The sequence below is a fragment of the Chiroxiphia lanceolata genome, chromosome 5 (genome assembly GCF_009829145.1).
Source record: "Chiroxiphia lanceolata isolate bChiLan1 chromosome 5, bChiLan1.pri, whole genome shotgun sequence".
NCBI classification, from domain to species: domain Eukaryota; kingdom Metazoa; phylum Chordata; class Aves; order Passeriformes; family Pipridae; genus Chiroxiphia; species Chiroxiphia lanceolata.
Genome location: NC_045641.1, coordinates 12080688 through 12107099, shown reverse-complemented (window position 1 = coordinate 12107099; position 26412 = coordinate 12080688). Strand labels below are relative to the sequence as shown.

General features: G+C 37.5%; 1 protein-coding gene across 16 annotated transcripts in view; it reads right to left on the bottom strand.

Moving 5' to 3' along the window:
* MAGI2 (membrane associated guanylate kinase, WW and PDZ domain containing 2) overlaps nucleotides 1–26412 on the bottom strand; it is a 718675-nt gene that overhangs the window by 120144 nt on the left and 572119 nt on the right. For 15 of the 16 annotated variants that reach the window (XM_032689609.1, XM_032689610.1, XM_032689611.1 and 12 more), the window contains one exon: nucleotides 161–796. The exons of the other annotated variant lie outside the window; for it this stretch is intronic. In XM_032689609.1, the coding sequence (XP_032545500.1) occupies nucleotides 161–796 (636 nt within the window). The remainder of the gene's footprint in view (nucleotides 1–160; nucleotides 797–26412) is intronic. 16 annotated transcript variants of the gene reach the window in all.

The window sequence follows — 26412 nt, the reverse complement described above, 5'->3', positions numbered from 1 at the left end:
CTTAATTGAAGACACTTTTCCAGAACCAATGGTGTTACCTCCCACAACATGGAAATTAATTCCCAATCTAGCAAACAAGGATGTAGTGATTATATGTATGTCTTATGGTTTAGAACCTTTTACACACATTTTTGTAATTGTACAGACTTTCCAAACTTACCTCCTCTATGGATAATCAAAGAAGTTTCACTTCCAACAGGACATTCTTTAAGTATATCCACTACTTCTGCATGGCTCAGGTTCTGTACATTCTGCTGGTTGATCTCAACAATGAGGTCACCTTCACACAAACCAGGACATCCCTGAATGTCTAGAATTTGCTTCACCCTCTGTCCTGTAGGACTGTCTGCTATAGTGAAGCCAAAGCCCTGGGCCCCTTTCACAATGGTTAAGGTCATGAGTTCAGCTTGGGTGGCCCCAGAAGAAGCCATTGATACATTATCATCATGGGCAGGTGGTGGGAATGTGCTATCAAGCTGACTATCTGCTGGAATGGAGTGCAAGGAGTGTGGTGGTCGATCTGTTACGTCTGGAACAGACTGAGAAGTCCTAGAAATGTATTCCAAATAAGTTTCATAGTTATGTCTTCCATTTACCACTACCGGAGGCCTCTCCATTACTGCAAGGGGTGGCACCATGCTGTTGGCAGGATCTTCAGGATCAAAGGGCAAAGGGTATCCACGACATAGCACCAAGTTGACACTCTGACCAATAGGAACAGACTGGAAGAGTTTGACTACATCTGCGTGAGTATGTCCAAGGACACAAACTTCATTAATATAGACAATCACATCACCTAGAACGAGAAGAACAAACAGTGACAACATGAGACAACTTCAGTTACCATATACGCAGTGCAATATTCTTTGAAATGAGATAGAAGTCTACTAAAAAAATACAGTAAATTCAATCAACATACTGACTCAAATAATAGAGACAAAAAAGTGAAGTTTGTCTGTCGGCAAATGTAATACAAGGAGACAATGACAGTACCAGTTATTTTCTGTGGAATCTCACAGCTGGAAAATTAACCTGGATAGAGATATGCACCTTTTCCTAACATTTCTTCCTTATTTTTCCAATTTGTTTCAGTCTAGGGCACAGATTACTTTTTTTAATAGGATACAATGGAAGATTATTTGGAGGGTGTGTTGTCAAGAAATACCATTGTTTGGTGAAGACTAAAAAAAAAATAAAAATAGTAGTAAGTACTTGTGGACTTGAGAATCAAGGAATAAGGAATTGGAATGCAAGACTGCATGCATAAGCATAAAGAAACACTTTTTGCATTGATCGTGATATTGACATTTTTCTGTTAAATGTCATTACTTGCCATCAGACATTCAGAACTACTACCATCATTTCCAATTCTAGGCATGAACTACCTATCTTGCATAACATTGAGATATTTAGTGGCATTTTGTTGTAGACATGATGGTTCTATGACAATGACAGGACAAATTTTTTTAGGTAGTTATAATAATTTGCTATTAGAAAAATTCAGCCAAATGTCTGAAAATCAGTTTAGTATTTCCACCTAATCTGGTCAAATAAAACCAAAATAATTCCTTTACCTCCAGATCTTGTCATATATATAGCAGAGCTACCAGTCACATCATCTTTGAAAGCAGAATTCTTTAAGTCAACAGGTTTTTTATGGGTCTCCATATTGCTCATGCACCAACCAGCTATTGCTACTGAAAAGTTCAGAAATAAGTTCACGTTCCTTCTTGTTGTTAGAATAGATCTCTATATTTATAGCCATAAATATTTTTAGCTACCATTAAGGTGCATACTAAAATGAAAATGAGGGATCAGTACAAACAATATTCAGAATAGTTTGATGACCCACAATCAGTTTTCACTTTCATGAAGCAGTTTGCATCTTTATAGAAAAGGAGAGGGATGTTTGGTTAGAAAATTCTAGAAGTTAATATATTTTTCTAAGTGAAGATTTTCTTATTAACCTACCATTATCCTACCACTGTGAGATATCTGCAAAATACACAGTTCAGTAATTGACTCATCACAACACAATGCTTTTAAAACGTATTTGAAAAATCATCAGTAAAACGAGAATGATTTAGGGAGGATGAGGTGGTTTTCATGGAATTGCTTCAAGTGTATTTATGAAATTATGTCTTTCAAGTACTTCAATCAAAAGATCTAATCAAGCAAACTGAGGAAAAGAGCATCATCAGGATGCCAGTGCAAGGGCTGTTTCTATGAGACAGCAAAAGGCAAAGGCAAAGGCTGTTTCTATGTGAAAACGAAATGGTCAATTCCCACATGATCAGTCTGTCTAAGAGCCTGACAATAATTAATTGCATATGCACAAATTGTGATTCAGAGAAAGATTTCTTCAGAGGATGTCTTGGGAAAAAATGCTAACGGAGCTCATTTAAAAGACTGTGAATATTATTCACATAAGCCTTAGGAGCTGCAAATGCTTTCTTAAATGTGCATCATAAATAGATTTCAAAACATAAGCGAAAGCAGTAAGGTCACTTCACAGGCAGTGCTGAAAGAACTCCAATGCTTTACTCTCAAGCAGCTGAAAGTAAAGCAGTTTTCAAAAGGCAAAATTTAATAGAAATTAAAAATGCACTGTACAAATTATTGTGGCAGTTGCTGCAATTCATTGTCATTTGTTCATGCCCTGGTATAGAAAGATCTTACCTGCATTCTCATCCCTGGCTTCCACATTAGCAGTGAGGCTGACATTGCTCACAATAGGACTGATTCTGTTGAACTGAGAACTCTTCAATGCATCCTCCTATTTCAGTAGCTTATGCCTTAACAGTAACCTTGCGACTTTTTAATCCATGCAGTCTTTATTTTCCCGAGTGCTGGCAACGCAGCTATGTGGTGGGAGGAGACCAATCTGTTTGTTCATCCTCTCTTACAATACATAAGCAGAGTGCAAAAGGAAAAATGCATTTTTTGTGTTGGGCAAGTAAAGCACTGCCTGTTTTCATCCCTTCACTTTATGTATTTGGACAAGCTTAGATATGATATAAAACTTAAGCCAGTATAGTTTTCATATATCAGAAAATCACATGAGCTAGTTGACATTACATAGGTCTCTGGTGAAAAGAAATTAGCTTTTGCAAAAGGAGTGCAGTCAGGAAATATACAGGCCAAGTAGCCCTATTCTCCAGTCACTGAACAGACAAAGCTGAGCATTAGAAGGTCTTGGGTAAGAACTTCAAATAATAACCTTGCATTATCCCTCACAAGACTGCAGAAAATTCCTCAGCTTTTCCAGAATCAATATTTTTAAAGCTCTTTGTGGTTTCTGAGGTATAACATGAATAGCATGTCTGGGCACACTCTGAAGCTGTAACTCACAGATGAACCATTTGGGACCCATATGCTGTACTGTCATATGGAGAATGTACAGCCAGAGGTTAAATTGTGATGAGCACAATGGCATGAGTTCAACTCAAAGGAAGGAGCTACAGTGGTGTTACACTGGGAAGAAAGAGAGTTTCAGATCATGAGACAGGAAGGAGAAATAAAAGGGGTTAATTTCAGAAATCCTTCAAATTAATCTCTCGACTGTAGTTTCTCCAAACCTAACTCGTTTTTCCAGGCTGTGAGTTCCTCATTGCTGACACAGAGAGGAGTACCCAGCATTTGGTAGGAAGAGAGAGATAAGTTAAGAGAATTACAGAGTTAGTGCCATGCTAATGCAAAGTTCAAAACCTCTCTTCTCTAGTAAAACTCCCTTAAAGGTTCCTGTAGCATCTTTTCTGCCTGTTTTGTGCTGCTGCTTCTAATAATAATGGGTGCATATGGACAAGCATAATAGCGATCCACTTCGTAATTCCTGTATGATTTTCTAAGCAAGCCATAGTCTGCCTCCAGAAATCACAGTTTCACAGTGAGTGGGTATCTTTGAAGTTATGCAGAACATTTATATTAAGCAACAAACTTTTCCTGACTTTTAGAATTAAACTTACTAAAATGACTGGAGTTTGCTTACAGAATGATTGAGGTTGGTAGGGATCTCTGGAGGTCATCTTGTCCAAACCCTGCTCAAACAAGCTCCCCTAGAATCATGTCCAGGTGGCACTGGAAAATCTCCAAAGAGGTAGCCATGACACCCTCTCTGGGCAGCCTGTGCCAGTGCTTGGTCACCCTCACAAGACGAAAGTGTTTTCTGATGTTCAAAGGGAACCTCCTGTGTCTGAATGTGTGCCCATTGCCTCTTGTCCCCGAGCATTGCTAGAAAGAGCTTGACTCCACCTTCTTTGCACAGCTACTTACACAGATTGGTAAAATCTCCCTGAGCCTTCTCTTCTCCAGGGTGGACATCCCTACTTCAGTGTCCTTACTATCAGGTACTCTCCCCAGTTTCGTCTTCCTCACTACCCTGTACAAACTGCACACACACCATACCAACCTTATGTTACTGTTCAGGGATAAGGGAGACCAGGAGGACTGATGTATGGAGAAAGCATCTGAATCAGACTCCCTAGCTGGAAGTGTCAGGTTTGATAGATACGCAGTAGAGCAGACAATAGATAAACTGGCCAACATCTCAAACATCTACACTGTCACAAGAGCAGATTCTTCTGTCTGGCAGCCAATGTCCAAATTCACCATTGAGTTGAAGAATGTTAAAGAATACTGACAGCAACAAAAGTTGTCAAACCATCTCGAAGTTACCTCTGCTTTATTTAAGGTTCTTGCATTTAACTGACAAATTTAGGAACATGGGTCTGGAGGGGACTTCCTGGATGGCTGAACCTAGTCCCCTGCTGTCAGATTCAACACAAAATGCTGCACTTGATGAAATTTGATGTCTTCGTCACAGAAATGACCATAAAGCCTCATAATATTTCACTTATTTAACTAGTTTGTCTTGCTTATTAAGGTTTGCTGACCATTACTTATTTTGTCACGTAATGTTAATGGACTCAGTGCCTGAATGTTTGATCAAAGGTTATGTTTTGTTATCTACACATTTCAAAGCAAAAACCAGATCTATACTATCATTATCTTTTGCTGGTTTAGTGACTGGTGAAGCAATCTGTGAGCTTCAGCATCTCTTAATGACAATTTCTTTTTTACATGCCTCTCTACAATAATGTTGCAGAATTAAACCTGATACCCTGGAGATTTTCCACAAGCATTAATTCTGAAAAAAACCCACTTCTTCATACTTGAAGTGTTTGATCCAAACAGAATTTGTTTTGTTGACATAACTAATTTCATCACAAATTATCCTAAAGTTTCATGTAATGTTAACAGCTATATTTCCCTCCTTTGTGAAGAACCTATACTACTCAGTGACTCCAGTTATTGTTTCTGCTAAGTTTTTATTACTCCTAGATTTTCTGTATAGACATCTTGCATCTGTAGGTAAAATTCCTCCGTTTTCTTACCCATGTTCCCACTATTTGTATACAAACACTTTCCTTATTTCTTCTTCTTGTTTCTTGTGCGCTTGGATTCCTGTCTGTACTTCAGTGAACTGAAGCATCTGCTGGACTGCCCTTCTTATTATTACTCAGAATTCACTAAACTGAGAAGTCCGAATGCAGAGCAAAAAATACAGATTAGATCTTCATTGTTAATTTATAATCACATTTAAAGCTTAGTAGAAATGTCTCATTTGTTTCTGAGGCATTTTTGATCATGCTCTTAGTACCAGGTTTATGTGCTTAAAATATGACAGAATGCTGTGATTTGGTGGGCGTCAGAGACAGCTCTGCTACCTCTCTGCAGCCAGCACAAGCCAATAGCAATGGAGCTCAAACCAGCCCATGTTTTGGCAAGTCAGCACAGGAAGCACCAGCTCTGCAGGACTCAGGCTGCATATTTTTTTGCTGCATTTATAGCCCATGTAAACTCTACTAATTTCTCCAGCATTACTTATTCCTACTGGCATTTCTCAACCATATACTCTAAATTCTGCATATGCAAGCTTTGCCTGAGTTTCAGAACCAGGAATACATGATTACTTCATTGCTGAAGCTTTCCCTTCACCTGCCCACCCACACTCTGCTGTCATTACTATGTAATTCTGTCACTTCTCAGCAGTGACCTTGTCTTCTCTTTCTGCAAAGTGCTGCAAGATTGCTGGCACTGGAGCTTATTAATAATAAATTCAGAGGTGTTAGCACGTTTCCAGTACTGAGATATAAAACATGGGGGTAATTCTAATAACAACAGCATGGGATTGATGGTCAGGAAAGAGGCAAAGATTTGTTAGAAATGAGCCATTTTTACATTCACACATTCATACAATTACTAGTACATTCATACACTTACTAGTAGCAGAACAGAGAACTAGTGTGTGTGAGGGATCTTTTAGTTAAACAGTAGCAGCCAAATTATATTCTGAAATTTGGAAACTCAGCTTCCTTCTACTCGCCATACGTGTTAATTTCTCTTACAAATGGGTAGAGGCATTTGTTTGGATGTAAAAGATTTCTGCATAAACAGAAATTCTATGTTTTCTTGTACTCTGAACTGCCCACAGAACCTTGTAAAACCCATTTGGCTGTAGCTGCTAAGATCTGATGGCATAGCTTTTAGAGACAAATGATAAAGCCTAGGATCCTGCAGGTCATGGTAGCCTGATTTATCTTTTTTTTTTTTTTAAAGGCTCTAATATTGTTAATACTCATTACAAAATTACCCTTATTTTAAAATTAAAATTTCTGAATTATAATAACTTCTTAAAGGCGATTGCAGTGTAAGATGACTATTGTGTATTAATACTGAAATACTTAAAACATCTGCCAAGAAAATTCTAACTTATTTCTTCTAAAAAAGAACATTAAAATAACTGCTAAAGTGTATCAAGAATGTCACCTGGGGAGAAGAACATTCATACAATAACCACAGCTACCGATTGGAAGAGCTGAATTTAAAACTGACCACTTTATTATTAACTTTATAACAACTTTCTCTGATAGATAGTACTGCAACAGCCACAGTGAAATGAAAAGAGCTGCTGGGAGACATAATGCTCAGCTGTCTCTGCACTCAGAAATAGTTTTAGGACTGCTTGCTGGTATGTGAGAACACTGAATAGTCCAATAAAATATCACTGCTCATACTGGCACAGAAGAACCATTTCCCAGTCTTCACCACATACATAAAGTTTTACTCATGTATGACAAACTCAGCAAAGCTGACAGGTAACCACTATACACAGATCCTCCTTTCACTCACTGGACTCTGAGGTTCAGGGGAAAAAATCAGTTCAACAAAAAATATTATTTGAATCAGACAAAAAGTGAAGCCAAAATGTATTTCCAGGCATTCAGGCACTCAAATTGGCATTAGATAGACCTAGATTACCTTCTTGCTGAAACCTGAGCCACAGATGCAAACCATCTGTTTGTCACATTTGAGTCAGTAATTGTACAAAGCATCATTGTAGAAGTGGTTAACTTGGGCTAAAATCTGTTCCCATCATTGGAAGGACTGTGCACACTGGCTCCAATCTTGGCTTCAGGGGCCAATAGAAAGATGTGATACAGACACATATCTGCAACTTTACCCAAGAATCAGATCTGTTGAGTAAGCAGGTGCCATTTTTATACGATCAATTTTTTAAAACCCATTTTAATTCTACTGTGACCCAATGCATATGCCTAATTAAAAAGCCGTCTATTCAAAATTTTTCTGCTTAACCAGCATGCATCATGTAATTACACTCAGGCAGATGTGGACTAGTAGAAAAAACTATTTCCATTTTATTTGTATTTTGCATATACTGGTAGAAGCTGTTTAAATAGAGGCATTTAACTTTTTTGGGGAGCAAAATAAAATCCATTCCAGAAAAATCTAAAGACCTTGATTATTTGCTGATCCAGTAAACATGAAACACTGTAGATTAAAAAAAAGTAAGTAAAGCAATAGCAAAAGCATACTTAAATGAATGCTGCTCATAAAGTGGTAAAGAGTAGGCAAATTCTCTTCCTAGACAGACACTTCTTCAAGCATTCAAGAGCACAGCATGGATGTTAAAACTGCCACTTTACAAAAAAAAAAAATTATTTGAAAGATGATAAGTATTTTGAAGGCAAGACCTCATAAAAAGTAAAAGGTCTAAATTTCAAGGCAGCCTTTTATTTACAAATTATGTAAGCCTGTTCTAAGTTTTGCTTGCAGGAACTACTTGTGCATCCTGAAACGCTCGGTGTGAACGAACTGCGTGACAGAACATCAGTGGATCTGAAGAGCGAGATAAAAAATGTATGCCATGTTTGTATAGCTATTTGGGATCACTTTGAAAGGTGTCAGTGTGTGCAGAGGCTCATATAGAAATGAAGCCCTTTTTTTTTTCTTTAGAGAAAGGAGGTCAAAATTTACAACACATTTGCTTTTGTACGCACATTTTATTTCTGTATGCAGCGCATCACATTTATCTAGGTAATGGCTCCCAGGGGGAGGAAAGTAGCCCAGCCAGCCTCCCAACAGCCTAAAGGCATAAGGGTATAGCAAAGCATGATCTAAATACCAAGCAGACCCTGTGCCCACCTGGGAATCTTGGCAATGTGCCACCTGTCCCTGGTGGAAGACATTTTCAGCAGCATTGTCAACTGCACACCACTGCCACTGCTAAATCTTGATATAAACTGTCAGGAAGGAAAGAGGGAGAAGGATGAGGTGAGGAACTAGATGGAGCACTTACAAAGATGCTGCAGTACAGTGACAAATGCCTTTATAGATTGAAAAAAAAATATATATGTGACTGGGAGTTTTTAGTAACAGGCAGTCATGTTGTACTTGTGAACTGAGGTGGTTAATAGAGCTTTTTTCTTTCTTTGAGTAATGCTAGCACCATGAGGACAAGAATAACTAGTCATATACTAAATTAGTATCTTGTGAAAGTAACAGAACTTTGTTGGACACTTAAAAAAAATGTGCAAAGATAGATGAGTAGGATTAGTCTCAATTTAAAATCTATAGAGGTATAACTTGAAAGTTCATTTCTGTTTTAGAGATATTATGGTTTCCAAGGAGATTCCCTGTAACTGAAGTGGGCATTGCTGCCAGAAATGGGTCAGTTTTATAACTGTGTTATCTATTTACTAAGACTGCGATTTTCATAATTGTTGGATCAATAATCCATTTTTCTTGCTACACTTGCAAAGAGTGCTCATTCGGGAGCCTAACTTCACCAGCAGACACTCTGAGACTGGTGTAAATCTGATTTGACTATCAGTCAGGTTATTAACTTAATTTAGAGCTAAGACTTATAGCTTTGATTTGTGGAATTTTTGTGTATTCATTGTCCAGGTCCACATTCTGCTGACTGAGATCAATGTGAGCTGCCAGCACTCAGCAGCATATTTTAGAGCCAAACCACGGACGTGGAGCTGAAGGCCAGGCACCAGATCTGAAGGTGTTGCTACGATGTATTGTTTAGCAAGTTCAATTTACAATAATAATATGCATCCACATACTTCCCAAGAGAAATGTTTACAATTCTGCTGTCCCGGATGCTGTTGTTAATGCTATAAATTCACTGCCAAACTTTATGCTGAAGAATCTGACTCCGATTAAACATCTCGTGTCCTTGTTCTAATGAAATGTGTGCTCATTCACTGCTTCATCCTAGTTATTGGACCTTATACTGCCATGCCAAACCAGAAATTCAGAATATCTATATGTGCACTCATAGCTGTACACATATGTAAATCCTCAAATCTTGCTGTATCTTGAAAGTAGTCAACTGGTTTTACAAGGTCAGCACCCTTTGGAGATAGATACTTCAAAAGGAGTCTGGATTACTGCAGATTAATGTTTTTATGCAAAATTAAAGACAGGAATCATTGTATTAATAAGAAATAAAATAAATCAAAACAGTGAAATAATTTCCAGCTAAATAAGTGGATTTTTACTAATAGTCTACTACATATAACTACCTCAGTGCATTTGAAATGAAGCCATTTTTGATTACCAATTCATTAACTCATGTCTCACACATATGTATGGTGTATGGCTAAAAATGTATGTACAAATGTATGGCAAAAAAATTACCTCTACTTCAAAGAGCTTCTCACACAATTTCTATACCAAAAGATCTACTCAATAGTTTTTCAGGTATATATAAATATATTACTTGCTTTAAAATAGTGTGGCAAAGAGAAATAGTGGAGTTCCTTTTGGTTCTCTCAGGCTTCTCTGTATTTTTCCAGGTTAATAGACGGTAATGTATTATCAAACTGACCTTCCTTCCAAGCAAATGTTGCCTTAATATCTCTAGAGCCTCTTTTACAGCCAAGCACTCATTTTCAAGGACAATATATTTTTATTCTTTGCAAAACAATTTAACACCTTCACTACTGAATATTTATGCTTTCTTTTCCATCTCACTTCTGAGTACTGAGTATAAACTACAAAATTCAGCTTGCATAATATTTTTTTTTTTGTGAGAAGAAGGAGGAAAAATCAGTAACAAAATCCCACCAAGTTCCTTCTTTAAAACTGCTTTATAACACACAGAAAATTTCAGCCTTATAATAGTTAGAAAAAGGTCACTTTCCACCCTTACAGCTTTATGAGTAGGAATCCCATTCTCCTTTTATGAGGATTATCCAATATCCCACTAGCTATTTTTCCTCCTTGTATGTCTCATCCAACCTCTCTATTTTCTGTTTCAGTTTGTAAGCTTTCTGAGAGTAGAATTTGCAGTACTCTTCTATGGTTTATAGCACTGAGGAGTCACAATTTTGTCGTGACTTCATTTCCACTGCAGTAAATATCTGACCAATAAGAACACCATTGCAGGGTAAATACTCTATCCCACTTCAGTGTAGGGGGTTCAGCTTGGATCCTAACACTTAGCACAAACTAAGTTGCATTAAGGATACATCAATTTCTGTTCAGATTTCACATACGAAGTGGTATTAATACTCTGTGGTGTATGAGAACATGCCATATCTTCTGCTTTAGAAAATAATTTTCTGGATGTCTAAATTTATTAATCCAGTTGATGGATAAAAGTAAATTAAAATGGGTTATTATGAATGACTGTGATCCTGTATCAGACTATTTGTTCCGACTGAAAAAGCAGTCTCACAGTATGCCTAATGTTCTCACTGTGAATCATCCCATAGGTGGCCTGTAATTAAAAACCCTTCCCAAAATCATCATTGTATCTAATTTTTCCTTAAAAGACTACCACTTACTGTCATTTGCTTCAATACAATATTTCTACCCTGCTCCCAACAAAGAAGGTGGCACCATCTGTCCTGAGAGTTGTTGCTTCTGTGTCCATCAAAACCTGAGAGCAAGTTGTGGTGTCCCATTCCATTGGATTGGAGATGGTAGCCGTAGCGATAGAAGGATATTAGTGGAAAAGTGGGATAGCCACCCATAAACTTCCTTCTAAGAACTGCTGCATGAGAAGTGCATGAAGAAGGGTAAAAGTATGATGTGTGAATGGATGCAGCACATTAGAGAGAGGAGGTAACTAAGGGTGAGGAATGGATGAGCATGTCTGCTGTGGGGTACAGGAATGGAAAGAGCAGGAAGAATGTGGTAGGTGAACGCCAGCAGCAGTGATAGACAGCAGAAACTGATGTGTGTGTGCTCCATGCTTTGTTCTCTCCTATCTTTAAAAACACCCTAACTGGCTGTATGTCTAAGAGCCCTGTCCTGCTTCAGGAAGGCACAAACAGACTGGAGTATATTAGTGAATTCCGCTCCAAAAATTAGTGTTTTTATAATGAAGGCGATTTGCATTAAAATGGCTTCTTTCTGCTTCTTATGGCATTTCAGACTTGTATGCAAGCAATGTTCATGTACATACCCTACCAGAAAGTGACTTCCAGACAAAAAACATGGTCAGGTGTCAACTGTTTATACGCCAAGTGGAATTTTTAGAAATACAGTGAAATGACACAGTCATTATTTAAAGTAGGGGTTATAATCAGGGAAACTCAGGTATTTGGTTACCTAAGGTCAAACTAAAAAAACCTAAACAACCCTGGGTATAAAAATGAAAGTAGGGCTTCTTGTCTATTTTAGCTCTCTCTGCATTTACTATAAACTAGAAGATACAAGTTCATGAGAAGAAACCCAAAATGTCTTTGCGAATCACTCAAACCAAAGTTGGGGCTGCTAATGCTAACAAAAGACAGACATCACCATAAATAATATTGTCCTACCAGTGAAGTTAAGCATGGCTGGGTGAATGAATTCAGTGTTGGTTTGACCTAGTGCATTTGGATTCCATGGATTTTATGATGATTGGAAGGGAGACTTTATACCTCTTCATAGGAAAATAAAACAATTAATAAAATAGAACAAGCATTTAGAATAATTGATATCAACATACTATATGTTACACCTACAAAATATAATTATTTTTCCTAATTTTATAGTATTAATATTTGATACATTATGTTTCCAATTAATATTTAGAAGAATGAATCACATAATTTTCAAACTGGCAGTCCTTAACTGCTCTCATCAAAGAATCCCAAAATTGTTTAGCCTTGACAAATTTTACATACAGAAAGATGAACCAATCAATGTATTCAATGTCTAGTGAGCCTGGAATACTGTAAACTGTTACTGAAACATTGTCAAGACTGGATTTGCAAAGTTAATATAAGTGGAATTACAGCTAAACACTGTGAAGAAACAAGTTCTGAAAGTTCTATGATTTTATTGAGAATGAAACTATCCAATCTTTTCACTGTTGCTCCAGAAATACATGTATTATTATCTGTTATGACAGAACTATTGTAACAGCACTGCTAGGAGTCTCATGGCAAGGAGTACTCAGATTAACTTGGACAGTGGAAGAGGTTTATGAAATGAAAAATCTGATACCATGGTGTTCATTTCAGTATAGTATAATTACTAACACTACTTCTGTAAATGATTTAATATGATAGGGATAACAATTGTGAATGCTTCTCAATGTCCTTATTTGTTATGTGATAGAGATCATAAAAAGAAAGGAGCGTAACTTTGGTGTTTGTAGTGACCACATTTTCATTCTCTGACTTCACTTTCCTCCCAAATTTATTGCAATGAGCTGCAAACTAAATGCTGAATATCACAGTTCCACCTAGTAGAACTCATCTAAAAGGCACTTTTAGAAAACAGAAATATGCATATTTTCACACTTATTCATATATCTCCAGCTAGTTTCCAAAACAGTACTGATTTAGAAGGAGAATAAGTGGTCCATCTAATCTAAAATCTGGAGAGCATGTTTTGGAGTCTGAGGCAGTAGAGAATTTATAGAACAGCAAGCACAGATGTTTCTCTGGTGCAGAGCTTCTGATAAGCAGAGGTGGCACATGTTCTTCCACCTGCGTTCGCTTGGGCTTGAAGGCACAGGACAACCTTTACCCTGACAGAGAGGAGAGCATCTGCCTCTATGTCCAGTTTTAGGCTGCTGCTCTCAAAAAGGGCTCTGTAAAACCAAAGATCCCTTCAAGCCAGACTAGCACAAGAGAGCTGGGAACAGTGAAACTGATAATGTCATTTCAATGACATGGAAATAAAGAAAAAACAAATACTATCAGCAATGGAAGGAGAAATTTAATGGTATGGGGAAAACATAACACGAATCCCTCTGATATCAGTGCCTACTGTCCCACACGCTGGCCAAGGAAGCTGAAAAGTATTTCTCTATTTGCACAGCCCTTGCCAGTCAGCAGATAATTGTACAAACAGCATGTTCTCCAACCATATTAAAGGCTCTGTCCTGGTATTCCAAAAATTATACCAACATTAAAACAAGTAATATCAAAAATGAGGTCTGCACACACAGGGAAGAACTGTTTGCACATAACAGATGTGCTTCTGCTCCACTGGAGTCTACTCAGGTTCAACTTTGGATTATAATCAAGTATTTTCCCAACTTGGTTCTTATCCACTCTACATTTCTTCTACAAAAAGACCATCCCCCTGCCCCCAGCGAAACTGAAAATTAGAACGAGTTCTTGTCTGCGTGGTTATTTTTGTGCAGTTAAAGGGAATGTGCTTTTGCAAGACTGTTTAAGATGACTGATAATATATTCTTCTTTTTCACTTGCACAAATAGAATCTATTTGGGAAGGATGCTCTCAAGGCATAAAAAGGATTTTGAATACCTAAGTAAGACCCAGATGTTCTCAGATACCAACAAGAAGTGAAAGAGATTAAAAATGGTTGCCATTAAAAAAGAAATTAGTTACATGAGCATTCTGCAGTTTCCTCATATCTCTCACTCTCCAAATTAAAAGACAGACACACTGCCTAATTCAAACAGAAAAATATGAGGTGTGCCTTCAACCAATGGCAAAATAATACAGTTGCATCAAATTGACTGAAATGCAAAGAGATGAAAGAAAAAGGAATAAAAAAATATGAGCTTAATGTGATTTCTCTCTTTTACAGATAAAACAGAATATAAAAGAATATCTAATTCCATCACTGATAGCAATCAAATAGTAAGGCTACAGTGAACAAGACAGTTAAATTACTCTTAAGAGTAGGTTTAATATTTAGCCTGTCCCTAAAAACTGCTATTGTAGGATGAAACAGTGGTCACAAAAAAGCTAAAACTCATGTAATTTCTAATATTTGGGAGAAGAACTTGCGGCCACTGCAAGAAAGACTAAAAATCTTGTTGCAGTCTGTTGAAGCTGATGCAATTATACTGTACAGGTATTATGCATCACTCTGCTTGTCAACTGGATGGGGCTGCTTGCATAGCCACGGAAAGGCCATTAGGCACTGACTATACACATTGACTTCCTTCCAGTCTTGACTCTGATTGTTTCAAGTGTCTTTTATGATATGTATTATATACCCCAAATTTGAGGTAATCTTTTGGAAAACAATTAAAGGTTGTCTGCATTGCACTTGGTATGTTTGCATTCTGCAAACAGATTTTGATACAGTCTTTATCAAGCTTACACTTCATATTTTATCCTTTGCTTTAGGGTCTCTGTTCTAGTCCCTCCTTTTTCTCATACTTGATCTGGCTGTTCCCCTCAGCTGCATTCCAGTTATTAGAAAAAAAGAAAGAGAGAGAGAGAGTTGGAATGACAGAGAGAAAACCTGATGTTGCTTGCTATAGCCACTGCAACTTCTGCACAACTTAACTGCTGGAAGATCCAAATCAGGGAAAGCCTGGCTTTTTCTGTCAACCCAAGATAAAGCATGTCCAACATGGAATTCATACTGGAAGAAAATTAGCTCCTGATTCTGACACAAACATGTAAAATGAGACTGACTTCTAAATATGGATATATTTCTACATGGAAAAGTCGAAATCCGATATCCCTGGGTCCAGGTTGATCACTGTACAAGAGAACCATGGAGCCCTTTGATGATATATCTGTAAAAATACTTGACTTAATGAGTTAATATTATACTTCATCTACATCTCCTAGCTCCTAGAAAGAACTCCCTCTTTTTTTTCTGAAATGGACTTAATTGTATGTTTATTTTTTATCTACAAATTCACATATGCACATATATATTTTTACACAGAGATACACCTTCAGTACACCTACCCACAGACATACACAGATAAAAATACTTCATCACACACATTCAACATCTGCTGTTATAATCAATAATAGCTAATATAATAATAGCTAACATCTGCTATTATAACATCTGTATTATAATGAATATTTTTACATATATATCACTGAGGGGCTTCATGGTGCTCTTTTACATTATCCTGCATTCAGAACTGAAAAGATTATTGAAAGATGGTATTTACAACACTGCACAGTTTAAAATAAAAATCCATCAGCTTGGCACCTTGTCTGGAGTGAATTTTTGACATGAACAGTTGCTGAAGTACAATTCTTAATATTATCCCAATTTCTCAAAACAATTCAGAACTATTTTTTCAATAAATAGGAATTGCACTAGAAACATTTGAATCTCTTATATAATAGTCAACAGCATTTCCTTTTGATGCAATCAAGTTTGGCCTAAAAAATTATACTCTTGTCTGATATGCAGAAAATAATTGGAATAAGACAGACTAAACAGATTGTCAAAAGCAATCTGCCAAAGAAAGGAAGCTTTTTTGAACTCTGAGTGATGATACTGCCATTGTGACCTGCCTGGAAAATGACCAGAGATAAGATAATAGTATTGTTGACTTTTCTAATTTGTGTTTGAACAACTTCCTCACTAAAATAAAGCACCCTTCTAAAATGATATTAAAAGTAGAAACACGTAAATGAGACCAGTATTTTGGTACCGTGTGTAGCACTGCAGTATTGCATGAATTTCATGTGGAATTTGACAGAGGAATCTACACTCAAACCCATTTATTAAATAAACAAAGTTAAATACACATGTGGTTTCTGGTGCCAGTGACAGGAGGCAGTGTCTGTGCCGTGGTTGGATGCTTGAGGACAACCTGCCTGACCCCACCAGTCTACCTTGTAGCACATGAACTTTTCTGGAGGCTTTGGCGGAAGAAAGTCAACCAGACTCCATCAAACAAGATGGGTACAGAGAGCACTGGCTGAGGCTCTGCCCAATATCAGGAGAATAATTCCAGTAACATAATAGTGATGGGAGTATAATTAATGCAGCCTCACATATTCCCCTACAATGATTTTTTTTTAAACCATGACCTGAACCTCTCCCTTACAAGACATGAAAGTACTGTCAGGTTCTCCTCACTACCTCAATTTCCTAATTTTCCAATTTCTCACATCTTCCTCCTGCCTGTTTTTTTTTGGAATCACCTCAGAGTAGAAAACTCAATTTTTTCAGTGCTCTTTCAGCCCTTCACCATGTTATATGCACCCCCCCAGCTCAGCCCTGACATCTTCTTCAGAGCTGATGTGTTCACAGGATTAAAAGACGTGATTTCAGGCCAGTAATCATAAACTGCTTATTGAGACTTGTTATTTTGCATACATAAAAGTGAAACAGAAGAGATCACAAATAACATAGCAGCAGCATAATCCAACATGTTTCATGAATCACTATTAGCTTATGAATAACTTCTCAAGGAACAGAGCTATCAAGAGAAGGTGTCCAATATTATCTGACTTTTCCCTGGCACCACTACAGGTGATGCTCAGTATGGCAAAGAAAGTAAATACTGCGTACATTGATGTTGATTTTAATGCAGAAGAGATTAGCTTGATACAAAGAATTTTAATTTACTTCCATTTGGAGCTGAAGAAGAAAGCAATACATCAAAAGGAGTGAAACTGCCAGTGTTTAAAAGATCTGTACTCACATCACTGCTCTCAGACCCCTCTTGCAGAGCTCCTTTCTTCTTTTCCCTAGTACCTTGCCCACCCCCTCCCGCCTCCTACACGCTCACGCATGCATAGAAACACCCACTCTCCAGCCATCTCTGAGCATAAAATTACTGCCTTTTCTCCCTGCCTGCCTGTAGAACAAAAACAAATTATCTCATCTTCAGCTCCAGCATACCCTAGTCCAGTCAGTTTTCTCCCAGTTCTGCACCCAGTCTCTGGAGATGAGACCCTCTTCTCCTCCTTCCAACATCTAGTCACCCCCTGAGGATAGCTGAGACCTGGCAAAACATCCAAGCTCCACAGGCCAAGAATTGCCCACCTCCTGTACACAACCCTCACCTAACCGGGCATGGCAGCAGAGCAACATTTAGGGGACTCTGACTACACCACCATGGCACCACTTCCCTCTGGTGTCTACCAGAGGAGGGGACGAGGAGAAGTGAGTGCTGCCCAGAGATCTCCCACTGCTGCATGCACAGAGCATATGGGAGCAGCAGAGCATCTCGAGCTCCACCTACATCCACTGACTCAGAGTTAATATCGCACTCATGTGACGGCTGGAGGGGAGAAGACTTTTGTGGGGCAGAGACAGAAAAGGCTGGAAGAATTTCTCCAGGGACTTCTCACTTTTCATCAGGATTCACTCCATGCCTACCTCCTGGTTCCAAAAGTGCTCCTTATGTCATTGAGAAATTTTCATTACAGGTCTTTAAGCAAGCAAGCCATTTTTTAAAATGTCAGAGTCATCAATTACAAAGAGGCAGTTGCATAAGTGCTGGAATAAACTTTGCTCTTCTTACAAAGGCTATGTGAGAAACTAAACAGGGTCATATAAGAGGTGGATCTTTGCTAATATCCTAATTACGGCAAGAGACAGTGAAATATGCTTTAGAAGTGAACTTACAATAAGATTGCCTGAAATGTCTCTGTAGCCCCCATCAGTTAAATGTTCATAAAGCTCCTGGAATATGATTTATATGCTTGAAAATGTTTCCTCATCTCTAATGCAACTCTGGATAATATTACATTGTGCCACACATCAAATGATAAATTCAGAACAGTGACAAAAAAAATTGATCCCCATTAAACATTAAACACAGATTTCTGTTTTAACGTATACTGTACAACTGAACTTTCACAGTATTTGGTCTTAATATCTGAAGCTGAACTCCATTATTTAACTAATTAATTAACATTATCGAACTAACATTTTTAGCAGTTATGATGGAAGTTGCTACTTGCAATAATTCTTGGACTTTACAAAGTTCTAAAATGACTATTTTCAATGGGGAAATTCAGATACAGGGATGTTAACATTTATTCAAGTAAAACACTTGCTAACTGTCAAGAGAGATATTTCTCATTCTAATTATAGAGTAGAAATTGTATCTTAGAAGTCATTAATTAATTTATACTTAAATTTTCAAAGGATTAAAATTTGCTTTAAATTTTAGCTCTAAAATTTGTTCTCACAGAACAGTAAAAGGCAAACAATGAGCTGAATTTCTGAACTCTTATATTTTAATATAGATGCAGATTGTATTTGGTTGCACAAATGTGGAGGCAGAGCTGAATAAGCACTCTTAATCTATTTATTTTTTAATACAAAATGAAAGTAAAATTCTGAAAATCAGCTAAATGTTTCCTTTTTTTGGATAATTGAATGGTATAATAAAGCCCTATATGCCAAAACAAAAGTAAGTCAATAATGGCTAATAATATTGAAAAGTATAGTTCTAGATTAATTTCATTATGCAATATGAAATTCTCACTTTCCCTGTCATCTCTGTATATAGTAAGAAACTCTGTCTGACCTCATAGATCATTCTTGTTGTTAAGAAACAAGACAAGATTATTTATTAAATAAAATAGTAAATGAGATGATGACTTATTTTCAAAATACATTTTTTGTCTGTTCATACAAATAGCCAAATCACGTGAGATAGATTTTAATTACATTTGATAGAAGAAAAGTTATTTCTGCAACTGCAGCATTTTTGGCAGCCACTGAGTTCACTGCACACTGCTGACTCAATGGACAACTTGCAAAACTTACAAAAACTGTCCTAATAAATGTGAGGATTATGGCAACATATTTATCATCTCCTGGCCAAAGTTAAATATGCTAATATCAGAATCTGCAGATTTCTTATGATGGAGATCAGATCAAAGAACAAATTTATGGGCTTCCTAGGCTTGTCATACACAAAACAAGTTTGTATGACAATATGAACACTAAAATTGGATAAAGGTGTATTGGTATGTGATAGTAGATAGAATAAATCATTTAACATTTTTTCTCCCTTTGTATTTTGCATACTGCAATATGTATGAGATAGTTTTAGTATCCTTGTCTATGATTTTGGCCTTTGTGGTCATTTTTCCCATGCAGTCAGACCTTGACTTAATAGGAATGTGAGACTACGCATACTTGGACAGTTTGCATCCAAATATCCTTTCTGCTTTTTCACCTTTGCTCTTTCACATTTTGCTTCACCGTAATTCTTGATTTCTGTATGATCTCATTTTCTGCTAAAGATATGGCCCCTTTGAACACCAGAAGATCTCCATTTACTCATATTACAGAGACCCAGACTAGTAGCTTAGGTTAAACAGGGTGTGTATGTCTTATGTATATGGTTTGTGTTGTATTTGTCCATGAGACAGGAATTTTATATTCGCATAGATCATATCTCCATTATGTCCTTTCTGCCCATCAAATTATTTCACCTTTGGTTTCTGGGTTAAATAAAAATGTAAATGCAGTGAGAATCTGGTCAAAGGTGAAACAGTTGGATAAAAAGTAAGTGCTGTACTGGCACAGCTGGACATATTCAGACCTCAGCCATCTCTAATCAAGTATGTTCAGCTTTCTGTAGCTGGTGCTGGAAGAGTTGCTCTAATGGTTTAAACATTAGAAAAAACCACATATAGGCAGACCTGCCCATATACTCTCTCCTGCAGAAGACTAATGCAACGTAGTTACATAACCCAGAACTTCAACTCTTTATGTGTCCAATATTTTACTATTTCAAGTAACAAGCACACGTTATCATTCTTGGGACTGATAAACATAGATCAAAATATAGTGTAAAAAATGTAAATTTCTTTCAAAATTAAATAAGTGGCACAAACCATGCATACTATGAGTTGCCTCCTGTGTATCAATATGGATTTTATCAAAGTAAAATAAAAGACTGCTGTTCTTTCAAATTCCTCCTGCATTTTTGTGCATTATTTGGATTTGAAGAAAATGAGTCTTCTGAAGAAAAGTCACCATAGGAAAGAAAACAAGTTACACATATAATTTAATCCTAATATTGGTATATTGTTTATGGGTGCCAGTAATATATGGAAGCAAAATATTATAAGTGCTGGAGATGAAAATGAGTTTATAATCCCCAGTACATAGCTGAACTCAACCATCAGACTTTTTATAACGTTGTTGTTTGAATAGTTAAATGAGAGAAAATTAAGCCTATTTAGTTTAAAAGGGGTTTTGTAGTTTCTTTTAAGTATTCATAAAACAACAAATGTGAGCTTCGATTTAGGCTAGGGGAAACAAATATCCTTAAGATTGTCAAAACCCAAAAGTGTTATTATTGTAGTAATTATTTAATCACTGTTTGCTGCAACAGATGATAAGGAAAAACAAAGGAGTCTATTAATGCACTCCTTGTTGAAGGAGGAAAGAGGTTGTTTAAGCAGGTGTCTGATGTAACTTAAAATAGTCTTGGGCATTTGAGATATTCACATGCAACTTGCAGGCACCATACAGGACTTAAAAGAGACTGCTGCCTGGAAGGGCAGGATGAGGCTAGGTGGGATCCCTGGAAGGGTAGGAGGAGGCTAGGTGGAATCCCTGGAACTTTTAATGGCACTGGACACCTATGTTTATGCAACTGAATTGCACCCAAATATCGGTAGTCTCAGTTATCTGCTGGAGGCAACCTTTTCCTCCCTGTTGTCACCATACTTGGGTATTGATCTTCCTTAATGTTCTGCTTTGAACCACCTTGAATGAAGGTACTAAGTCTAAAACTTGAGATAGAAAATTCTCAAAATTTCTATATTATGGTGAACTTTAGGGCTAAACCCCAAGATACGGAATCAGAGACTTCTGAGTTCCTTAGTACTAATAGTGCAAACCCAGAATCATCTCATGAGACATGTGATGTGAAGACAAGAAGTTCCTAAGAATTTTTTTGGTAGTTGTTCCCGTGGCTTAATGAACACATTGTCCATTTTCAGAAGCATTTTGAGATCCAACTTAGATGCTCTACTGTAATTGCTGTTTTGGTTTGCATAAATAATTTTAATTGAAGACTTCAAGGGAATAGCCAAATGACAGGGCTAAAATGAATCAGTAGCTGCCTTTGTACCCTGAGGAATGTCTATTTGTATGCAGTACTTAATGAGTGCTCAGTAGCTCAGATGCATGACATAAACTCAACCTCTAACTCCATATCAGGCAGAACAGATAGTGACACATGGATTTTCTGCAACTCTGGGAGAACACAAGAATATTGAATATCACACCAAACAACCAAAAAAACCTGACAAGGTGCATGTAAAGACCCCAGATGTAGACAGTTAAGTGCGTGGTATACAAAACACAGATACTTTTTTCTTAGCCTAAGCTCATCTCTGTCCTGGTTATCATTTGGTGAATACCTAACAACATAGTGAGTATCAAAAGAACAAAAATATGAAGAAAACACTAAAATAGGAACCTCAAGGAGATTTGAAATCAGTAACTTTGTGACAAAAGTAGACACCTTTCCCAGTCCTTTGGTTAACATAAAGAGAAATTTACAGATATAACTGTGACCACTGTAACAAGTTCATTTTATCTGAAAGCCATAGCAACACAAAAAATATAATGGAAAATTAATCTTAGAAAAAAGTACTAAAAATTTCTAGCAACCTGAGTGCTGTCTCCTGGCTTTCAGAGTTCAATGAATTGCCTGCTTTAAAATACGAAAGAAAGGGAGATTGAAAAATAATCTTTTTCTGCTACCAAGTTTTTAACTGCTATTAATACTTCTAAGATGCAAGTATTAGTTTAATTGTCATCATCAAACATTTAAAACCACTAGTCATATCCCTTTCCCCAGCTAAAGTGAGTCTCAATGCTTGATACCAAATAAATAATGAAACTGGCATTTTTTATTTTGTTTTATGCTTGAAACCTCTTAAATATAATGTGGTCGTACTTCAGCACTTTCCTCTGCGACAGAGGAATATAAACTTTTATCCTGTAAAATTGAAGCCGAGATTTACATTTAGTCCCTTTTAAACAACCAAAAAAAAATTAAGAATTGTGCTTTAAACAATTCTGGTTATATAGAGATTCAGGATAAAATTGTGAGGACTAATAACACTGACAGATTCTTAAAAGGGGGTTGATTTTAACTGTACACCTCTTGAACAGTTTTGGCATTAGTTATATGACATGAAAGTTTTATGGTGAGAAACATAGAGTGGATTAAATGAAGTGGGATGCTGTACACTCCTTGAAAAGCCAAAATAAATTGTGAAATGAAAGAAGACTCGTACTAGAAAACCAGGCTAAGGTTTTTAAGAAATAGTTACCTCTGGCTGGGCTCACAAAAAGGTAATGTAACCAGTACCACTGGTGAAAGGGACAGTAGGTTTTGGTTGTACCAGTCGCAAATACAGTGTTTCTGCCATGTTTTGCACCATTTCATCATCTTCCTGAAGGATGTTGGAATGCAAGCAGTAAATTAACACAAATTCACACCGACTGGCCTAACATGAGTGGGAGAAATCACTCTCCCTGATGCCTGAAGTAATTTTTCTAATTGTTAGTTACTTTCCAAACAGTTAATTTCCCTTCTCTTAACTTCATGGGATAAATAGTAACATATGAAGACAGAGAGAGATGCTCAGTCAGCTAGAGTAAAACAGCTCAGATGAAACAGCTTCCAAAGAAAGCAGGAGTATTAAGGGAGGCTGATAACACAAGCTGGTTTTATGTCTGCTGCTCTGCTCTCACAGACCCATCACTGGGCATCAGCTTGCAGTTGCAAGACTGACAATTGATGAGGCCTTGGTGTGTATTAAAAGAGTGTTTTAGCCTGGAGATGCATAAGTGCAATGGAAAGATAGTCCTTCCTCAGCAGTTCAGCTAGGAGCACAATCTTTCATGTTCCAACACCATGCCTTAATTTGTGAGGCCAGTCTTCCTGGAGTCACTGGACGAGGTGGTGTGAGACAGGTGAGATAATTAAATTTCAGCCAGCTTCTGGTACTGTGGCAATGAAGCCCTACATACGTGTGTGATTAGTTCTTCATCAAGCTCCTGGTCAGTGAGGTGGCAGCTGTGGTAAACAGTTGGCTACCAAGGGAACGGAATGTTGTAAAAGAATATTGTCAGATGGATTTTGACTGATAGCATGTGAGAGAGACATGACCTGTTTGAAAAAGAAGATAGGTACAATCGTGAGTGCTCATGATACATTGAGTCCTTTAGTGATATTCCAACAGTATTCACATTCCCAGGTGACTACCAAAACATAGATTTTATTTTCATATATTTGATTTTTTGATTGAAGGCATTCTTTATGCATACATAGTTCATCTTTTCTGTTGCTGAAACTGGACAGCTTGCTTCGTATCTAATCTGACATTAGGTGAGATGATGGTTTGTTCATATGAACTGATGATGGATAAACAGGGAGCAGGATTAAGGATCTGTTTGAACTTATAAAACTGTATCCTTTCGCAGACGTCCCCAGTTCCTTCTGTCTTGATTACTCCTTATAGAGGTTGTAAGATATTAGCCTCACTGTGAAAAAAACATGCATTAATGAAACTAGATAATTATTCCCTAAGCTTAATGACATTGTAGAGTCAACCACCTGATAATGTCTTTGGTTTTGCTCTTATTCAGCTAAATAACAACATTTATGACTTTGTAGATCAACAAATGTGGCTTCTCCAATTTGCTTACATTTAAAGTAACCTCAGCTTGTTGAAAAATTCATCAATGCATAAGATTGTTATGGGTCTTGACAGTAGGTCCAAGGATAGCAGCAAGGCCATAGATCATTCCTTCCAGCATTTTTAACAGCTGGCTCATTCCCTTTGGAGATCATTGAGGTGCATTAGAAATTCTCAGTCATAGATGTGGGACCAATCTCTAGATTTCTAGTCTCTAGGCTTCATCCTATTACAGTCATGCAAAAGTGGTAGGGGTCTACTTATATGGTAGGTGTAGACATCTGCCTTGTAGACATCTGTATCTTTTAGCTGAACCTTATCTTTAATTTATGAATTTCTATCTCTAGAACAGATAACTAACATAGCAAAACTACCATTCCTGAGAGAATAATATCTAAAGAAGTCTAAGTCTGCATTGTTTACAGATGATTTAGCATCTTAAAGCTGGCCAAGTGTATGCCTGGCAGATGAAAGGAAAGAACATGTTTCCCCTTTCTTGATTCACACTGTTGAGCTATGACATTTCACCACAGATATATACACAGATATATATATATATGTTTCTGGAAAGTTCAACATGAAATCACCACAGCTATTCATCAGTAGAAGGGTCATCACCAGACTCCATTATTTAACCACTTGTTCACCATGTCTTTGAGTTGTTTCCCGGAAATTTCCGCCAAAGGAAACAGAGCTTGCTGAAATGCAGAGTGAGAATCTTTCCCTGAGCTTGATTATATGGGAGTGTTTCAGTTTATCCAGTCCATTGAATAACCTTGAGAATTGTAGGAAAGAATTTGCCTTTACAGCTTGAGCTTTTATCTGGTTCAGCCACAGGCACAAAACTTTATTTGCCTTAGAACAGCAGTCATTCAAAATCACTCACTGTATAAAAATCTTCTCATGTAGATGCAGTCTTTCACCAGTGATGTTCCCTCAGCATTTTAATGGGATGGAGGGGCCTCTTAAATACAGACAGCATTTCTATCATCTGCATGAAGCTTCAGACAAGACAAAGGAATGTAACCTCCCAGAAAAGAATGTGGTATCAGCTCCTAGGCTGTCCTGAGGTAGACATAGATGCTGTGGAGTGTAATGTTCATATCCAGCAGCTTGATTGAGCTCCAAATGCTAAAACATGTCCTAGAAAGGCATTTGCAGTGTTATTAACAGCCATTAGCTCACAGATGCTAGATTTACATGAGGGCATAAGAGCCCTTACGAATTCTGAAACATCTGGCAAATGGGATCAGGAATGCAATTTTCTTTGGTTTTGACTCATCCACTGAGATGTGGTTCCTCTGAGTCTGCTTGTGAGGTTTATTGTGGGTCTAGGACAAATATAAATATCTCTTAGTGCCCAGCACTGGGCACCAAGTGGCGCTGAGAGATCGTCAGGACCTCAGATATCTCCCGTTGCATCTCAGTGCACTCTGTTTGCCTCATTGCTTTATTGTTTCATAGCATCACAGCAATGCCAAGTCACTGTCAAGCAGCTGCTTGCATGTTTCCAGCGGCCTCCAAGCTTTCAGTAGTGTTCCTCAGGGGCCAGTGTTGGACAGGTACCATTTAACATCTTTGCTGGTGACTTGCACCCTGGGGTTGAGTGCTCCTTCAACAAGTTTCCAACGACACCAAGCTGTGTGGTGTGGTCAACCCCCTGGAGTTCCACCTGGTCCAGTGGAAGGTGTACCTCCTCACGGTACAGGGGGTGGAACTGGATGATCTTGAGGGTCCTTTCCAACCCAAACCATTCTGTGACTCTATGATTCTGTGTTCCAAAGGATGAAGTTCAGAATTGCTTGGTTTTGAAACCTGTAGGTCAACTCACTTTGTTATGATCACATTAGAGGGTGACAATATCTTACACAGATTCACTCTTTGAATAGCATTTGTATTAGATTTTGGGTGGAGAAGTAAACCGAGTTACAATGGTAGTTTTCTAAGAGCTTGTTTCTTTAACAACTAGCTTGAAGTACAGTAATAGTGTCTTCAGCCTCTGGTCAAGATCAGGTAAGATGAAAGAGATGGTGCCTTTTCTTTCTTTTTTTCCCCAAATCTGATGCAGGTCTGAAGCACAAAGATTTTTATAACCACTTAGTCAAAGAATAGTGTCAGCCTTGCAAGGGACAGGGTCCAGAATCATATTAGACCTGGGTGCACCAGCACCTGTGGTTATCCCTCACACTCAGGCTGCTTTACAGATCATTGTCACTGT